Source organism: Channa argus, chromosome 11 (assembly GCF_033026475.1).
Source record: "Channa argus isolate prfri chromosome 11, Channa argus male v1.0, whole genome shotgun sequence".
NCBI lineage: Eukaryota > Metazoa > Chordata > Actinopteri > Anabantiformes > Channidae > Channa > Channa argus.
Genome location: NC_090207.1, coordinates 13,231,759 through 13,249,113, shown reverse-complemented (window position 1 = coordinate 13,249,113; position 17,355 = coordinate 13,231,759). Strand labels below are relative to the sequence as shown.

The window sequence follows — 17,355 nt, the reverse complement described above, 5'->3', positions numbered from 1 at the left end:
TTTAAGGGAGCTAGTGTTTTTTTTTTTTTAAGAGCTAAAAACTTCAGTCTGATGTGCTCGGGTTCTTAACTTGTTAAATGTTGCAGTAGTAATAGACCTGAATAAATGAACTCAGCAATAATATAAAGGCAATAAATCAACCATATTACATAAATCATACTAATACTGTAGGAAATAAAATAATCAGAGTCGACATACTGTTGAAAAGAAACATGTTGCTTCATTCAGAAACATGTTGAAGGAGTGTGAGTTTATGGATACATGAAACATTTTACACCATAATATTTGGAGATCTTCATAATAACACCATTTCAAAATTAGTCGATAAACTTCGTATCTTCAGGATTTGGAGGCAAAGAAATCCATAAGGTAGGCGAGCTGAAAGCAATCAAATGATGTGTCTGAGACTTGAGTAGAAGAGCAGTTCATGGAGTTGTTTTCTCACAATCTTGGCCCGACATTTCTTCAATATACTGTGTGCAACACTGTGCAGCTCTCGAACATACTGCATGAAATCTGAACAGCAGCAGAGGTTTCCAACAATGTGTGTCAGCAAGTCAACACCAGCTGGGAAAGGGAAAATCCAGCCTGAATATAACCCATATGTGCTCCCTCACGCTAGTGTTGTGAGCATGAAAAAAAATCACCCACGAAGCTTGGGAACAGTCATCTTTGGCTCATATTTAGACGACAAAACAGTTTAGTTTTAAGAACATCAGATTTGGTTGGCACTCAACATTTTGTCATTTTTCATCCATGTTCATGAAGCCTCTGCTCTGCTGGGTTGAATGCAGTAAGTAAACGGTTTAAACCAGGATTTTCCCTTTAAGTAACAAGGACAGTGTAAATAGACCCTTTACAACAGCAGGGACACAAGTTACTTATTACTGCAAGTGATCCGCAACACTGATAAGCTAAAACTATAGTCCAGCTTCATAGAATCTTCTCTGGCAACAAGCAGAATTACATTAACACCGTTTGGACATTCAGTGAAATATGTGATGACAAATTGGCCTCAAGTTTTCCTAATAGCCCCTGCTGCCGATAAGTGGTTATTGCAAGATCTTCATTTACTTCAAGTACACCATTAATTAGACTGGAACCTAGGTAAAAGTGGTTGCTGCCTTCAAAAAATACAAAATAATAATAGTTTTAAAAAATTCTTCCATCCTTCTAAGCATTTTCACCAGCCAGCTGAAATAAAAACACCAGGACTTCCAAGTGAGGGTTGGTCACCTGCCAAAGTGGCTGCCAGACCTTAGCCAAATGTGGCAAAAACAATCCACAGGTGGCTGGTGGTGGTTTTGAGTCAAGATTGTGACATCTTGCAAGCGCATTGTGCCCATCCTGATGTGTAGGAGCACTGCTATTTAATCACAGTCACAACAGACGGTCCAATGCATTATCTAATGCACTGTGGTGTGGGGTTTAAGACATTAATCTGATGTGACAACATTATGAAATCAATAGAAAGTGTGTTCTGGTTACAATTCACTCACTATGTGCTTATGATGTCCTGTATTGATGTCATACTGGCTACAGTACATGAGCTACACTTCCAAGCTGTTCCCAGGGCTTCTCATAGCACAGAATAACAGAGAGAGAGAGAGGGAACACCAAGCCAAAGCCAGACTATCCTCCAGCTGCACAATGGGGCATTATTGGCTGCACTAGCTTCACTGCTCATAAAACACAGGTGCCTTACATGGGACTTCAGAGGCACAGCTTATTCAATAAGGCAATATGTACATGTGAACTGTTGTGTATATTCACCTATGTTGTTATGTCATAAATAAGTTCCAAGTAATACTATACATTCTGATGGTGTGGTGGCAATCAAGATGGAAATTAAGTAAAAAAAGTAATTTTAAAAAAGCACCTGTAAATGTACCATGCCAATTAGGCCAAATAAGTGGGGTTTTTTTTGTACATTTGTGTATACAGGTGAGTCACTGACACAGACTCACTCTGCAAATCTAAGTTTCTCTCAGGGTGGAGGCTCATTTCAGATGGGTATAAAGGGCGATGGTGTGCACATCAATTAGAACAAGCAATCAGATGATTACAGCTCCCTGTAAAACGATTAACAAAACTCTACCTGCCATTAAACTTAGTCTAACACTACTGTTTAAATACAACTTGTTGCCTACAAAAGTGGTCGGTGGTGTGTTGGGAAGTGTTCAGGATCACAAGGTGTGTGGTAGAGTAAAAAATGTTTAATATAATCAATACTTATCGTGAAGCTGTGCAGTGAAGTTAAATATAAAGTATTAAGAATCAGTAAGCGATGTGATAACAGTGCTCTGTTCCTGAAGCCATTTAAAGAACTAAACTATTACAATTAGCCCTGTTGACTGGGTTCAGTCTGTAATTTTTCATATAAAAGTTAATTTTGCAAAACGCCTACTGTAAGTATTGGCATATCAATCAATCTGTAGTTGGGTAATAGTATTTCTCGTTATGCAGGGCTGAAGCTGAACAATGTTTCTTTGCTGAAAAAGTTAACTAGTGAAACACAAAATTTACATTCTCCTCTTTAAAAAAAAAGAAAACAAACAAAAACATGTAAATAAAAAAAATTTTCTTCCAAAAACAAATTAGACATACAATACAATTACATAGATACATACTTCCAATACCGCACATTCAATCTGCCAAAAAAAATAATGATTACAAAGCCAACAAAGATGCTGCCATATAGAGAGAGAGAGAGAGGTAGAGAGAGAGAGAGAGAGAGGTAGAGGGAGAGAGAGGTAGAGAGAGAGAGAGGGAGATAGAGGTAGAGAGAGAGGGAGAGAGAGAGAGAGAGAGAGAGAGAGAGAGAGAGAGGTAGATAGAGGTAGAGAGAGAGGGAGAGAGAGAGAGAGGTAGATAGAGGTAGAGAGAGAGAGAGAGAATGTACAATGATTATAGCATTCATAATTGCACTATGCCTCAATAAATGTAAATTACAGGCTTATGTTGTAGAGAATTGGGGCAAAAAAAAATACTCAAAGTAACTTCATAAACAAGAAGGGCTTACTTTGGTACAAACTGAACATCAACACTTTTCCCTTCCACACAGGGATTAGCCAAACTTCATTCTCCACCGCTAGTGAACTACAACAGTCAAGACAGCCGGGCTCTGGGGCGGAGCGGGGCGGTGGGAAGCTGACTTTGAATACTTCAAACTTGCAAGAATCAGTTGGTCAATCAACAAGTCAGTCAGTCTGCTCCTTCAGCAGCCGGCAACACTTTTCATTTCATTAAAGTAGTAAACAGCGCAAAGCGGAGTCTGGTGCTTCAGTTTTGGCATTGGCAATAAATACACATATTACCATAATAAAAAAAGATTAATGTGGCACAGTTGAACATAATTATTTAACACCATTGTCTCATAAATTATTACCTTCTCAGCTTCCTTCACTGTGGGTAAATTGACCACCAATGTCATGATTCACCGTGACATGCCTGAGCTGAGGTCTCTGTGCGCCTCCTCGCCTTGTCGTTCAAAGCTCAGATAACACTTTTAAAGCCAAACACTCTCACACCTTTGAACTATAGGGTTAAGTCAATGGTAGAGAACCGTCATGTGACCACTGCTCAAAAACACATGAGGTGGGCTATTCCCCCAAAATGTAGCCATGTGCTTCCATGGCCACACATGGTACGGCTCGTCAGATGGTACCAAAGTTAATGCAATGTAATAATTATTACTAATTAAAGTGAATCAATATGAAATAATTAAAAGAAAAAAAATCACAGTTCATGTCTACTCATCACTTGCCAATCAGTCCTTTGAAGAAAATGAAAGCTGTTAATTAGACCTCTGTCACATCATTTATCGTTGGGCAAAAAGGTGAACGCCGATGACCAAGCTTCATAATAAACGGACAGATAAGGAGGGAGGCTCAAAAAAGGGAACAAAATCTTTTTTTTCCCTGTCTTATTTATAAAAAGGCAGGTGGGAGGGAGCACATGGCATTTGTTCCAGCTCAGATGTATTAGACTGATGGACAAAACAAGCCTGCAAACCTCGAGTGCACAAAGTAGTTTCGTTCTTCCAAAGAAAATTAAAATAAAAAGAAAGAAAGAAAAACAAAACGTCACAATGCGCAAAGCCTATAAATGAGGATTGTTGCTGTACATATTCAACAACAACAATTCCCCCCCAATGTTTCATGAACTCCTTAAATAGCAAGATAACATTTACTTTGCTCTCCTCTTGGGACCAAGAGATGAACAAATGGTAAATAAATTAGTAGTATGCAACCATTAGATTTTTTTTCTCTTATTTCTTTTCCCGTGTGTGTGTGTGTGTGTGTGTGTGTGTGTGTGTGTGTGTGTGTGTGTGTGTGTGTGTGTGTGTGTGTGTGTGTGTGTGCATGATCCATCTTTTCACAGATTGTGTCAGTCAGTGTGTGTTGGGGGCCGACAGCTGGCACCCATTCTTCGCTCTACACCAGGTTGTACTCCTTTAGGTTGAGCTGCAGGATGGTGTCTTTGACGGCAGCGAAGACAAAACGGATGTTCTCTGTGTCGGTGGCGCAGGTGAAGTGAGAGTAGATGATCTTATCGCTGTCTGGATTCAGGTCCACAAACATCTTGAGGATAAACTCCCGCCCAGCTTGGGCATCCCTCTGTGGACCTAGAGGAGGGAAATTTTGCTTCTTCAATATGTACCTGACACAGAATAAAAGGAGTTCTTTTGATCACAAGCTTTTACTTAGGTGGTATAATGTCCTGTGTGTCTGGAGATGGCGATTAACTAAATACATTTACTCAAGTACTGTATTTAAGTACTGGAGTACTTCCATTTCATGCTACTTGTATTCCAAATGCTTTTCTTTTATAGCTTTATTAACTTACTTTTTGCAGATGATTAATGAATTTAAAATCGACTTAAAGCATTTTGATGCATTGTTTCAGATCTGCTTGAACTTTATCAGCTGTGCCAGTATTTTCCCCACAGGTAACTTTGGCCCTTTTTTTTTTTTTTTATTAAATCCTTTGACTTCTCTTTAGCCTAGTGTTCACCTCATGGAGTGCAACTAATGTAAATTCATGTTATCAACAGCATCAAATTCAGTACTATATAAAACATGATGTTTTGATAATTGTACTTTCGCAGTCCAAGTATATTTTAGTGCATGCACATTTGTACTTTAGCATTATGGAGGAACTGAAATAGCACTTCCTTGCACTTTTACTTGAGTATTGTTATTCTATCCCCCCTGCCTTTGTTCCCTTTCTCCATGTGGTCACTAGACTCCAACTCAGATCCCTGGTGCAGATGTGGACATTTACACAATGCCATTTTAGCACTCGTCCTGATCTGTAATGCGCTCCACTATTTCCTGCATCCAGTCAAAGAGACGAGCATGCAGGACTTGAAAATTGTGATGCAATTGTGTGGGGGTTTTTTTGTTTGTGTTTTGATGTTTCACCATATAATTCATTGGGTTTTTTTGAAACAAATATGTATGGTGAGAATGTAGTGAGTACCGATACTCACACCACTGATGTCAGTTATAGTGTCCCTAAGAGATTTGTTCTAGTGTGTAAACTAGCAGCTAAAACAATATTGGTGCTTGATTCAAATGTTTGAACTTTGCATTATTCACAGTTCTGCTTATACTAACCATCATACTCTGGGAAGTAGTCAACCAGATGAGAGTACATAATCTTCTCCTCCAGCAGGTCTTTCTTGTTAAGGAACAGAATGACTGAGGAGTTTTGGAACCATGGGTACGTGATTATTGTCCTAAACAGAGCTTTGCTCTCCTCCATCCGGTTCTACAGAGACAGTGTTTGTGTGTGAGGAGAGAGAAACGGGGTGGAGAAAGACAGAGAGAGGGAAAAGAATGAGAGAGAGACTTAATCACTTAATTAAACACAGTCTTTCATACTCATTAAGTACAGATTTTAATAAACGTTTTGCTGCACCAGAGGGAGAGCAGTAAAGATGAGAGAGAAGGACGGCCGTGTCGCCTTTGAGGGTTTAATTGGTCCCTTGCGCTTGATTTCAGCGTTTAATTGAACAAAACAACTGTCCTGAAAGCAAGCTTTAGATGTCACATAACCAGCGCTGCAGTGTGAAACAGAACATCTCCTGTGTTTTATTAAAAAGAAACGCTTATGACAGAACACAGAGGACGTGCAGCTGGTCAGTAGTCTCTTTCTTCTATTGGAGTAACAAAGGAAAACATATGGACATGGACATAAAGACAAACAAACACTCATAAGAACACACACCTGCTCATTAAAACGCGTCAAGAAACTGACACACATGCTAGAAGAGATGAGGCCAGAAGCAGTATTCAAAACAGCTGGTTGATCATTTACTGCTTTCCAAGGGAACAAGAGGTGGAGCATTGCCAGGCAGGAGAAGAATTGGAATTCTATTGTTTTAAATAAGGAAGAGCTTTTCATCAGAGCCAATACATCTCTCGCATCCCAAGAAATAATGATGCATTTTAAAAGGCAAAACTGACTTTAAAAACATGAAACTAAACATTACTTAAATATAACCAATAAGTAGAGTAGTTTGACACTAAACAAGTTGCTCGTTCTTTGCTATTTGTGTACTCATTCACCTCATTATCTGATTCCACCAAAACCTGGTCGTACTCGCTGAGTGCTACAAGGAACATGATGGACGTCACGTTCTCAAAGCAGTGGATCCACTTCCTCCTCTCTGACCTCTGACCCCCAACATCCACCATCCTGTCATGAAAGAGAAAAAAAACATTATTTACTGCAAATGTTTGCAGGCCTGTTTGACATAGCATCAATTATAACTCATTTGAGAGTCTTACTCTTAGCCTTTCACACGCAAACTGGAAAACTCAAAAACCACTATTATTTGTTATCGTGTACCGTCCTCCAGTCCCTTATTCAGAGTTTTTGATAGAATTTTCTGATTTTCTATCTGATTTAGTGCTTAGTACAGATAAAGTCATTATAGTGGGTGACTTTAACATTCATGTAGATGCTGACAGTAACTGTCTGAGCACTGCGTTTAATTCATTACTAGATTCAATTGGTTTTTCCCAAAATGTAAATAAACCCACTCACTGTTTTAGTCACACATTGGACCTTGTACTTACATATGGCATTGAAACTGATAATTTAATAGTATTTCCTCATAATTCTCTTCTGTCTGACCATTTTCTAATAACATTTGAATTTACAATAACGGACTATACAGCAGTTAGGAAAAAATTCCACTACAGCAGATGTTTATCTGAAAATGCTGTGAATATTTTTAAAGAAATTATCTCTTCATCTTTTTCACCACCATGTGTCAATACTATGGTGAGTAGCCATCTTACTCCTGTAGAAATTGATTACTTAGTTGACAATTCTGCAGCCTCATTGCGTATGATACTAGATACAGTTGCCCCTCTGAAAAAAAAGGCAGTGAATCAGAGGAGCCGACCTCCATGGTACAATTCACAAATGCACAGCTTAAAGCAGGCGTCACGAAAATTAGAGAGGAAGTGGCGTTCCACTAATTTAGAAGAATCCCGGTTAGCCTGGAAAAACAGTTTAAAAATGTACAAAAAAGCTCTCCGTGATGCCAGAACAGCATATTATTCCGCACTAATAGAGGAAAACAAGAACAACCCCCGGTTTCTGTTCAGCACTGTAGCCAGGCTGACTAAGAGCCATAGTTCTGTTGAGCCTAGTATACCCTTAACTTTGAGCAGCAATGACTTTATGACTTTCTTTACTGATAAAATTGCAGCCATTAGGGAAAAGATTCACCAGATCCTCCCTACAAATATTACAGATAGATCTTCATGTACAACAGCTCTAGAATCATCAATAAGGCCCCAATCCATCTTAGACTGTTTTTCACCCATAGATCTCACTGAGCTAAGTTCAACTATCGCCTCCTCAAAACTAACAACATGTCTTTTAGACCCTGTTCCAACCAAATTGCTTAAAGATGTTCTACCTTTAATAGACACTTTCATATTAGATTTGATTAACCTATCTTTAGAAACTGGCTATGTACCAAAGGCTTATAAAGTTGCTGTAATCAAACCATTACTTAAAAAACCCTGTCTTGATCCAGGTGATTTAGCCAACTATAGACCAATATCAAATCTCCCGTTTATCTCTAAAATCCTGGAAAAAGTAGTTGCAAAACAATTATGTGATCACCTTTACAGGAATAATTTGTATGAAGACTTTCAGTCAGGATATAGAGCTCATCACAGTACAGAAACAGCACTGGTAAAAGTCTCCAATGATCTTCTCCTCGCTTCAGATAACGGACTTGTGTCCGTACTCGTCTTACTAGACCTTAGTGCCGCATTTGACACCATTGACCACAACATTTTATTACAGAGACTAGAACATGGATTTGGGATTAAAGGAACCACATTACATTGGTTTAAATCTTATCTGTCAGACAGATTCCAACTTGTTCATGTTAATGATGACTCTTCTTTATGCACCAAAGTTAGCTATGGAGTTCCACAGGGCTCTGTGTTAGGACCAATACTTTTTAATCTGTACATGTCACCTTTAGGCAAAATTATTAGGAAACATTCCATAAACTTCCACTGCTATGCAGATGATACCCAGCTCTATTTATCTGTGAAACCAGAAGATACTAACCAATTAGTCAAACTTGAAGCATGTCTAAAAGACATAAAGACCTGGATGTCCTACAATTTCCTACTTCTAAATTCAGACAAAACTGAAATCATCCTCTTTGGGCCTAAAAACATGAGAAATATGCTGTCTAACAATATAGTTACTTTAGATGACATAACTTTGGCCTCCAGTACTGCGGTGAGGAACCTTGGAGTTATTTTTGACCAGGATTTGGCATTTACGTCACATATAAGACAAATCTCTAGAACAGCCTTCTTCCACCTACGGAACATTGCTAAAATTAGAAGCATCCTGTCTCAAAGTGATGCCGAAAAACTGGTCCATGCATTTGTTACTTCTAGGTTGGACTACTGTAATTCCCTACTTCTGGGGTGTCCTAATAACTCCCTAAAAAGCCTTCAATTAATCCAAAATGCTGCAGCAAGAGTGCTGACTGGATTAGGAAAGAGAGATCATATTTCACCTTCACTAGCTTCTCTTCATTGGCTTCCCATAAAATCTAGAATAGAGTTCAAAACCCTCCTCCTTACATACAAAGCTCTTAATGGTCAAGCTCCATCATATTTAAAAGATCTCATAGTTCTGTATCGCCCGATTAGACCACTTCGATCCCAAAATACAGGCCTACTTGTGGTTCCCAGAGTTTGCAAAAGTAGAATGGGAGGCAGAGCCTTTAGCTATCAAGCTCCTCTCCTGTGGAACCAGCTTCCAATCCAAATTCGGGGAGCAGACACCCTCTCTACTTTTAAGACTAGGCTTAAAACCTTCCTTTTTGATAAAGCTTATAGTTAAACTGCTCACTCAACCTGAACTAGCTTTTCTCTATACATTTACTTGTCACCACTGTATACCATTAATTCTATATCCTACAACCTGTACGATGCTTTGTTGTTGCTTTTTTGTTGTTTTGTTGTTGCTTTTTTGTTGTTTTGTTGTTGCTTTTCTTGTTGTTTTGTTGTTGCTTTTTGTTGTTGCTTTTCGTTGCTCTTTTCTTTCTCCACTTTCCACTCACCCCAACCGGTCAAGGCAGATGGCCACCCACCCTGAGCCTGGTTCTGCTGGAGGTTTCTCCCATTAAAGGGAGTTTTTCCTCTCCACTGTTGCGTAGGGCTTGCTCAAGGGGGATTTGTTGGGTTGCTTCTACATACTTGTGTAGTCTGGACTTTATTCTGTAAAGTGCCTTGAGATGACTTTGTTGTAAATTGGCGCTATATAAATAAAGTTGAATTGAATTGAATTGAATTGAATTGAATTCAAACGTGCATTTTCACTTTTTCATTTGTTCAGTAAAATGAAAATTTTCTGTAAATTAGCCACAGTGTAAACATATTATATTAAATATTATCTGCAGCGTGATATTTTATTTATATGTAATCAGCATATTGTATGTGTGCTTTATTCTCATATCCAGAACTGATATCCTACCTGAATATGACACTCTGCAGGTCGAATGGGTATTCAATGATACCCGTTGTTGGGACTCGAACCCGTAACACATCCTGCTGAGTGGGAAGGTAGGATGGTTCAGCAATCCGGTCCAACGCGTTCAGGTAACTACCGAGGCAGAGAAATAAGATGGCCTAATGAGGTTTTGTTTGTCATTAGAGACACTTCACTGCCTCATTTACATTTAGTAATTTGGTAAATATGAAATTGGAATATGGAATATCCATCAATCCTATTTGAGTTGCAGAAGGGGTTGGAGCCTATCCCAGGAGTCATTGGGCAAGAGGAGACCTATCCACCCAGGACCACCCGAGTCTCTCTCTCTCTCTCACAGAGACATAGACAGACAACCATTCACGATCACATTCACACCTACGGGCAATTTTAGAATCACCAACTACATGCATGTGTTTGGACTGTGGGAAGACCAGAGCACCCAGAGGAAACCCAAACAAGCACAGGGAAACAAGCAAACTCCACACAGAAAGAACACGGCTGACCGTGGCATGAGCACACTACCTTATACCTGTGAGGCGCTAACCACTCCACCACCATGCAGTTCAAATACGGAATTAAAAAAAAAGAAAGTTTTCTAGTTTCTGAATCTGGGTTCAATTTATTCTCCTCCTTTAGGAGTTTAAAATCTGCATTTATTGGGAGGGGTTTCATTCTGCTCACTATTTAGTGGAGTCTGAGAGCTGGTATTCCCTCCTTCGATCGTAACTCTCCTGGATTCCTGGGTCATTCCATAAGCTCTTGATTGCATCTACGTAGGGATTCTCGAATGTGGTGACCTTTTCAACGTCCACCTCTCTGACAATGTTGGCGTTACCCTGGTGGAAAGAAAAAAGAGAGAGAGAAAAAAGTGCTGTAATTCACTGAGTCTTACAAACAAAAGCCAAACCTGATTTATCACCAATTCATCATGGATTTCTGCTGATCTGAAAACTGTGACAGACAATCAGCACACAACTTAAGTGCCACTAATTATCAATGGTTTATTTTTTCACTCACGTATTCTATATCAAGTCATTTCATTGCACCCCCAGGCCAAGCATGGACTTAATATCTGAACCTCAAATCCCATTGGGCCTTTTTAAAAAGGGGAAGGTTTTGGCGCTCCAGATTCCCATTAAATCATTCCTCTGCCCCAGGACTAGAAATTAACCTGTGCCTGAGTACTGAAACTGTAAGAATGCTTTTGCATTGCTGCTCTATATACCTCATGTTTTTTAGGTTTTCTTTTTCTTTTTTTTTTGCAGTAGCATTCTGGGGGAGGGGAAAAATCAAAATCAAAATCAATCATTAGCTTATTTATCATTACGCAGGGCACCTTTAGCTATTTCCATCTTACTTCTTATGGTTCTAATTGGGGGTAAATGAATGGTGCTGGTGCTACCCTGATATTAAAATATTCTTCTCCCAGATACAGTAATCTGTAGGGATACTTATCCAGACAATGTCTTCTGGAGTACGTGGGGATGTAAAACATGTCATTGTAAAATATTTAAATGTATGTATCATTCTTTTTCTACATACAATTAGATTGAAATTAGATTTTTTATTTTGTAAAAAATGCCAAATGTACAGAAGCTGACAGGTGCTAAATCAAACTTGAATTGATTAATTTTAAATTCATTGTGATAGCATAAAGAGGCAAAAATGCAGAAATTGTGTCAATCTTCAAACACATATGTACCAAACTATAAATGTAGAATTCATGTATTAAAAAAATAAAACAAAACAACCATCTCATTCACAACTTGACATATTGAAACCATATGAGCTGAGAAAGCAAGAGCTATTTATGACTTTATGAGTGAGCTATTTTTATAGATGAGCTTGATAAACCTACTATCCTTAAACAGTGACATTTATGATACATGCCCAGAAAGACAGTGTAAACAAGATCAACTGGTTTCAATTTCACTTCCTTTGTGATCTCGTGAACTCCTTTGTTAAAAAGGTAAATACTTCCTATTTAGTCTTTTATGAATATGAGAGCACAGGGATGTTGGGTACAAAATGAGGCAAGCAGTAACTCTGTTGCAACTATTCATGATACAGTTTTGTAGGACAACGCTAGTGCTGTTGTTATGAAGTGCGAAAGAGCTGGTGGCAAACGGAAATTACTCTACAGTAAAGTGTAGGGATGGGGAAAACTAATTTAAATAACTGTTAAAAACGAAATGATTAGGTTAAATATCAATGCACTTGATGTTTATTGTGTTTAAAGTGGGTAAAGCAATAATGAAAATGCTGGGCTGAAACAGCACATTCATTTCCACTCTTAATGAACATGCACTCATTGGATGGGAAGTGAAAGCAAGCAGACAGTAAGAGACCTGAGGAGTGCATGCCAAGTCAAATGCCATTTTAAAGCTGTTTACACAGTTATCTGATGCACATATGGCAGAAAGGCATTTGACTGGCTGTTTAAGTTTCTGTGTCTTGCATACAGATGTGATGTGTTTACATTACCAATTCCATGTTTGATACTGGTCCATGGCCTAAATGTTGTATTTCTAATTAACAATTTTTCAACCTTCTCTTCCCCACAATCTCCTAGTTTCAAAGATAAAGCCAGCTATACACTGGTATAAATAAAGGCCAATAGCGTGGCTCTATCTGCACATCTGCCTCTGCTTGATAAATAAATTGCAGCAATTGCAACTACATGCTACTGTGTATTAACAGAAAGTAAAATGTCAAAGGATCAACGGCTATTGACTTGTCCCTTCAGGGGTCGCCACACCAGAACGTGTTCTGCAAGGTGATTTGGCAGGAGTTTCTCTTTTTTATCCTTTACATAGGATATCCTTCCTGCTGCCACCCTTCTATTTTATCTGGGATCAGGACTGGCACCTAAGTAGCCGACGCACCTGGTGGGGTGGGATTCGACCCTGTGGCCTTCTGCATACCAACCCGATGCTTTACGCACTGACCCACAAGGCCCCCTAGTTTATTAAAATGCGATTACCTAAAAACATTCTTAACAGAGTCACAATATCAACAGTATTAAAAGGTGTTATGTTCATATTACCAACAATATTACATTTTTATCCACTTTTCTGTGTATTATTACATCGGCCCTGGCGGCTCAGTGGTAATACACTTTCACCTGAAATGGTCAGTTAAAATGGATTGCAGGGGAGACGACTGCTACAATCCACTTCTAATAGTTCCCAAAGCTGTGCCAATACAAGGGCAACACGTACAAGAAAAAAAAAAAGTCAAATTGATGGAAAGCAAGGTCATCTTTGGATGAGTAGTATAGTACAGGTCAGTCTCTTGTGTATTTATGAAATGTGCATACTGTATAAGCACACACAGGTTGGACTGCATGGAACCACATAAGCAAACAGACACACACAGAGAGTGACAATGTTCGAGTGCTTTAAGGACACAGGAAGTGTCAAAAAAGACAGGAAACAATTTTGGATGGCTGTTCCAAATAAGATAGACAGTCGTCCAAAAATATACAAGTACACTGTCGCCACTTCATTGCATCTTTCTCTAAAGCTATGCAAGTCTTCATTACAGTTGTCATTTCAACATGGGAAATTGTAGTAAAAAGGATTTAATTTACCTTGTTGTGCTCATACTTGTAGGGGATCTTGAGGGTCTCCATGGCCCGGATCATGGCCTGCATGGCTGTGAAGATGTTCTGATAAACCAGTTTGGTGAAACCCCTTTTGTCCTCATCAGAGTAACCAGCACCGTGGATGATCCTCATCTGTTTGATGAATGTGCTTTTCCCACTTTCCCCAGTGCCTGAGATAGTAGACCGGGATACAACTTTATTTATTTTGTAGGTTTGTACAGGGCTTAATTTAACCAGACAGCACAGCATCTACACTCCTAAAAAAACATCTAGTCCTTTACAACTTTCCTGAACCTCTATGGGCAAAACAAAATTACAGCAACAATCTTGTTTTCACATTGAAGCAATGAGTAAATTAAATGAACTTGCGCAGCTAGTGGACATCTATAAGAGTTTCATCAGAGGTCTAGCTGGTCCCCCTTTCACAAACCAGGTGCCAAATATTGTACAAGAAAGCAGCTCTTTCTGCAAACATCATCTATAAAGGAAGCTGTAAGAAGTCGTGATGTAAAAGTTACCAAACGAAAACATTAATTCTAAAATCAGCTAAAAGGCTCAATAGAGCTGACAAAATCTGCAGAATTGGATGATTCTCTATAGAGTCCTTCAATCCTTCTCACATAACACAATCAGTTAATATTGAAATACTGAGTAGTGCAGCTTTAATGTTGTGTAAAATCAAAGCAATACAAAATCTTAGAGTATGTTTTAATGTATTTGACAATTAAAGCCCTTTCACCGAAGCCCTTTTGTAAGATCCTCTCTCAGAAGACACACATGCACACAGGTATGTACACAGATGTACAATACCAGAACACAACATACCATATGTACTCATTCACTCATGCACTCAGTCTAACACGCTCACACTCACACACAGTTATGCACTGGCTACTTTCCTCCGAGCCCGTTTGCTTGGCCTGGTGACAGATCAAGAACAACAACAACTCTCTCCTCTCAGTAGTGATAGGAAGTAGCTGGGGGTGTAGTTTCTCTTTAGTTCATTGAGAATCTTGGCAGACTAATCAAACAGTTTAACTTTACCTCACTGCAAACTCTTGAAATATGTTTTGACAGCAAGAAGCGTACATGTGTGTTTAGCATGTCATCAGCTAAGAGACGTGAGCTGCATTCCCCAGCCTGGGTTATGAACGCGTTGATGTGTTACACTACTTTGTACTATAGAATATAACGTAATTAAGCCAAAAAGTAAATTAGCCACATAATAATACACACTGAGCACTTGAAAAGCTACAGACTTTGCTCTTTTCAAAGGCTGCAATGCACAGAATGCAATGAGTAAACTGGAGTTAGCACAATTACCCTTGAATTGACCCTCTGCTAGGCATCGAACCTTTACTTGGAAAATACTTCAAAATTCATGTTAAAAGCATTAAGCAATGAGGAAATGGAAAAACACACTGTGCAGACAAGCATTTAAATATTTGTAGTCTTTATGGAAAGTTTTAATTTTCAGCTTTTTAATAAGATTGTGGAGTATAATTTTACTATGTGTATTAAATGGTGTTACAAACATGATTTGACTTAAAAACACACTAATAACTATAGTTTATAGAGTATACGCAGTATGGATTTCTTTTAGACAGATCAAGGCAGTTTAAATATACTAACTCTACTAAATGTCTTGAATGTCAGTTGCTCCATACACACCAATGCTACAGACACTGTGAGTGAGTGAGTGAGTGAGTGAGTGAGTGAGTGAGTGAGTGGGTTGGATTTGTCACCACCTGTTTACCACCTACCCACTCACACTCTGTCCACCTATAATTAACTATTACATTAACCTCAATGACAATTGGTAGCTAGCAGACCACAAATAGTGGTGCAAGAGAATTAATGCCTTACGGCCTGCACCCTAAAAATAGAGAGATTCAATTTTTTAAAACAGGCAAAGTGGAACAGTGAGTAATCTCAAAAAACTTAAATTAGTTTTGGATTTGTAAAGGCACAAAGGATCTGGGTTGCTCTGTGTGGAACAGTTCTAAGCTCCTCATAGCTGTTTAAACCCAGAAAACTGGCTAATTATTCAAGACAACAAATTTCTCCAAAATAATTCAGTCTAGATGGACCACATCTGAGTCTTAATGGACCATCTTTAATAAGCTATGCCAGCAAGAGACACTGAAAAAGAAAGATGAGTGAGTGTTGGCCATTAGAGGCTGCTGAGTCACTTTTCAATCCAATGCAGTGACCCAGGACTAACCAGTGTTTGAGGTCTATGTAAATGGATCGACATTACATCTGAAGTGAGTGCATCTGATTTAGCCCCATGTCCGGAAACCAAGCCCCAGGACGGCTGGACACAGAGTCAGATGAGGGAGAAATGAAAAGACGAAAAAGAAACTAGGCTTCTTCTCATTTCGCTGTTTGTGTGGTGCATTCATTTACTCATGTGATACTCAGGACATCTTAAACTGTCAGATAGCAAACATTCACAACCTATGCCATCACAAACTTAACACAATGAATTGTGGGAATCAAAAAGGATCATGTGCCTTTAGTAGCTTTTGCTCTTAAAAGGCTTGTTCTCTGTCCACCCAATAAGACTTGGAAGGTGTGCATTTCCACAGCCACTGAGTGTACCACAGCATCATTTTCAGCTAAATACAGATACAACCAGAGCAGAGTTTTTAATCCAAATGGGATAAAGGATGCAAGAATGCCAATATGGTGCTTGAACATCATAAAAAATGCATTAGTGAAGAATAGGAAATGAATTCACTGCCAAAAGCTTAGCAGCACCTCAACAAGGGAGATAACACACAGGGCCGTGGGATACCACCATATTCACTTTTACAAATGCATTAGTGTAAACAGCAATGCATTTCCATCCACAGTCTTTAGTGCCTGTACAGTGGTTGGATGTGAGAACATATTATATTCGAAACATCAGACTGACCCCATGTCCTTATACATTGCCAGATCTTCTACCTCACTTTCAAGTTAAATGTAAAGTGTAAAATTCTGCAGTAAGCACTTTAAGTTTAAAACCGTGTGCAAATAATTGTAATATACAAGTCCAAGTATAAATCCGTGGCTAGGCAGACATGTTTTAGGTACTTTTTTCAGACCAGGGATTGACTCATGTTAAAAACTCTTTATTGCAATCAAAAAAATCAAGTAGAATAATTTTGAACTTCATCTTTTATGGAGCAGTTGCAACTTTTCATTATTACTTTCATAAAGAAAGTCACTCCTGTAGGTGTCAAATCTATTCAATGCTATTGGCAGGTCACCTGAAGCCAGCAAATATCTAAGAAAAACACGAGACCACAAGACAGAGATGTGAACTCAATTACAAAATGCTGCAGTGTGCTCACATAACCAACTAAGCAGCATGCTGAAGTCCTCAACCAGGGATCACACTACAAATACCCATGTTTTAGTGGGATTTCTTTTAGCTTAGGACAATTAGATGTCAATAATGCACATAAGTGTGACGACGATTTTATTCCAACAATGCCATTGTATCCTGTTACTGCTGATACTGTGACAAGTGTTTGACAAAATGATGTATTATGACCCTGTGTAGTGAAACTGGATCATATCGTAATATTATAAGAATGTTTTAAGTTTACCTTCCCATTCCTGAACTTTCTATTGCTGCACTGTTGTCTAGACTGCATTAATACAAGTATCATATGACATCTTTATTGCGCCCTCCAATCATTACA

General features: G+C 38.8%; 1 protein-coding gene across 1 annotated transcript in view; it reads right to left on the bottom strand.

Annotated features, from left to right (window-relative positions):
- Positions 1-195: 195 nt before the first annotated feature.
- The window catches only part of LOC137135924 (guanine nucleotide-binding protein G(q) subunit alpha), a 22,911-nt gene continuing 5,751 nt past the window's right edge, over positions 196-17,355 (bottom strand). The window contains exons 2-7 of the mRNA XM_067520754.1: positions 13,646-13,830; positions 10,735-10,889; positions 10,036-10,164; positions 6,576-6,705; positions 5,622-5,775; positions 196-4,627 (exon numbers count right to left, since the gene is read on the bottom strand). Of these exons, the coding sequence (XP_067376855.1) occupies positions 4,437-4,627; positions 5,622-5,775; positions 6,576-6,705; positions 10,036-10,164; positions 10,735-10,889; positions 13,646-13,830 (944 nt within the window). The 3' untranslated portion in view covers positions 196-4,436. The remainder of the gene's footprint in view (positions 4,628-5,621; positions 5,776-6,575; positions 6,706-10,035; positions 10,165-10,734; positions 10,890-13,645; positions 13,831-17,355) is intronic.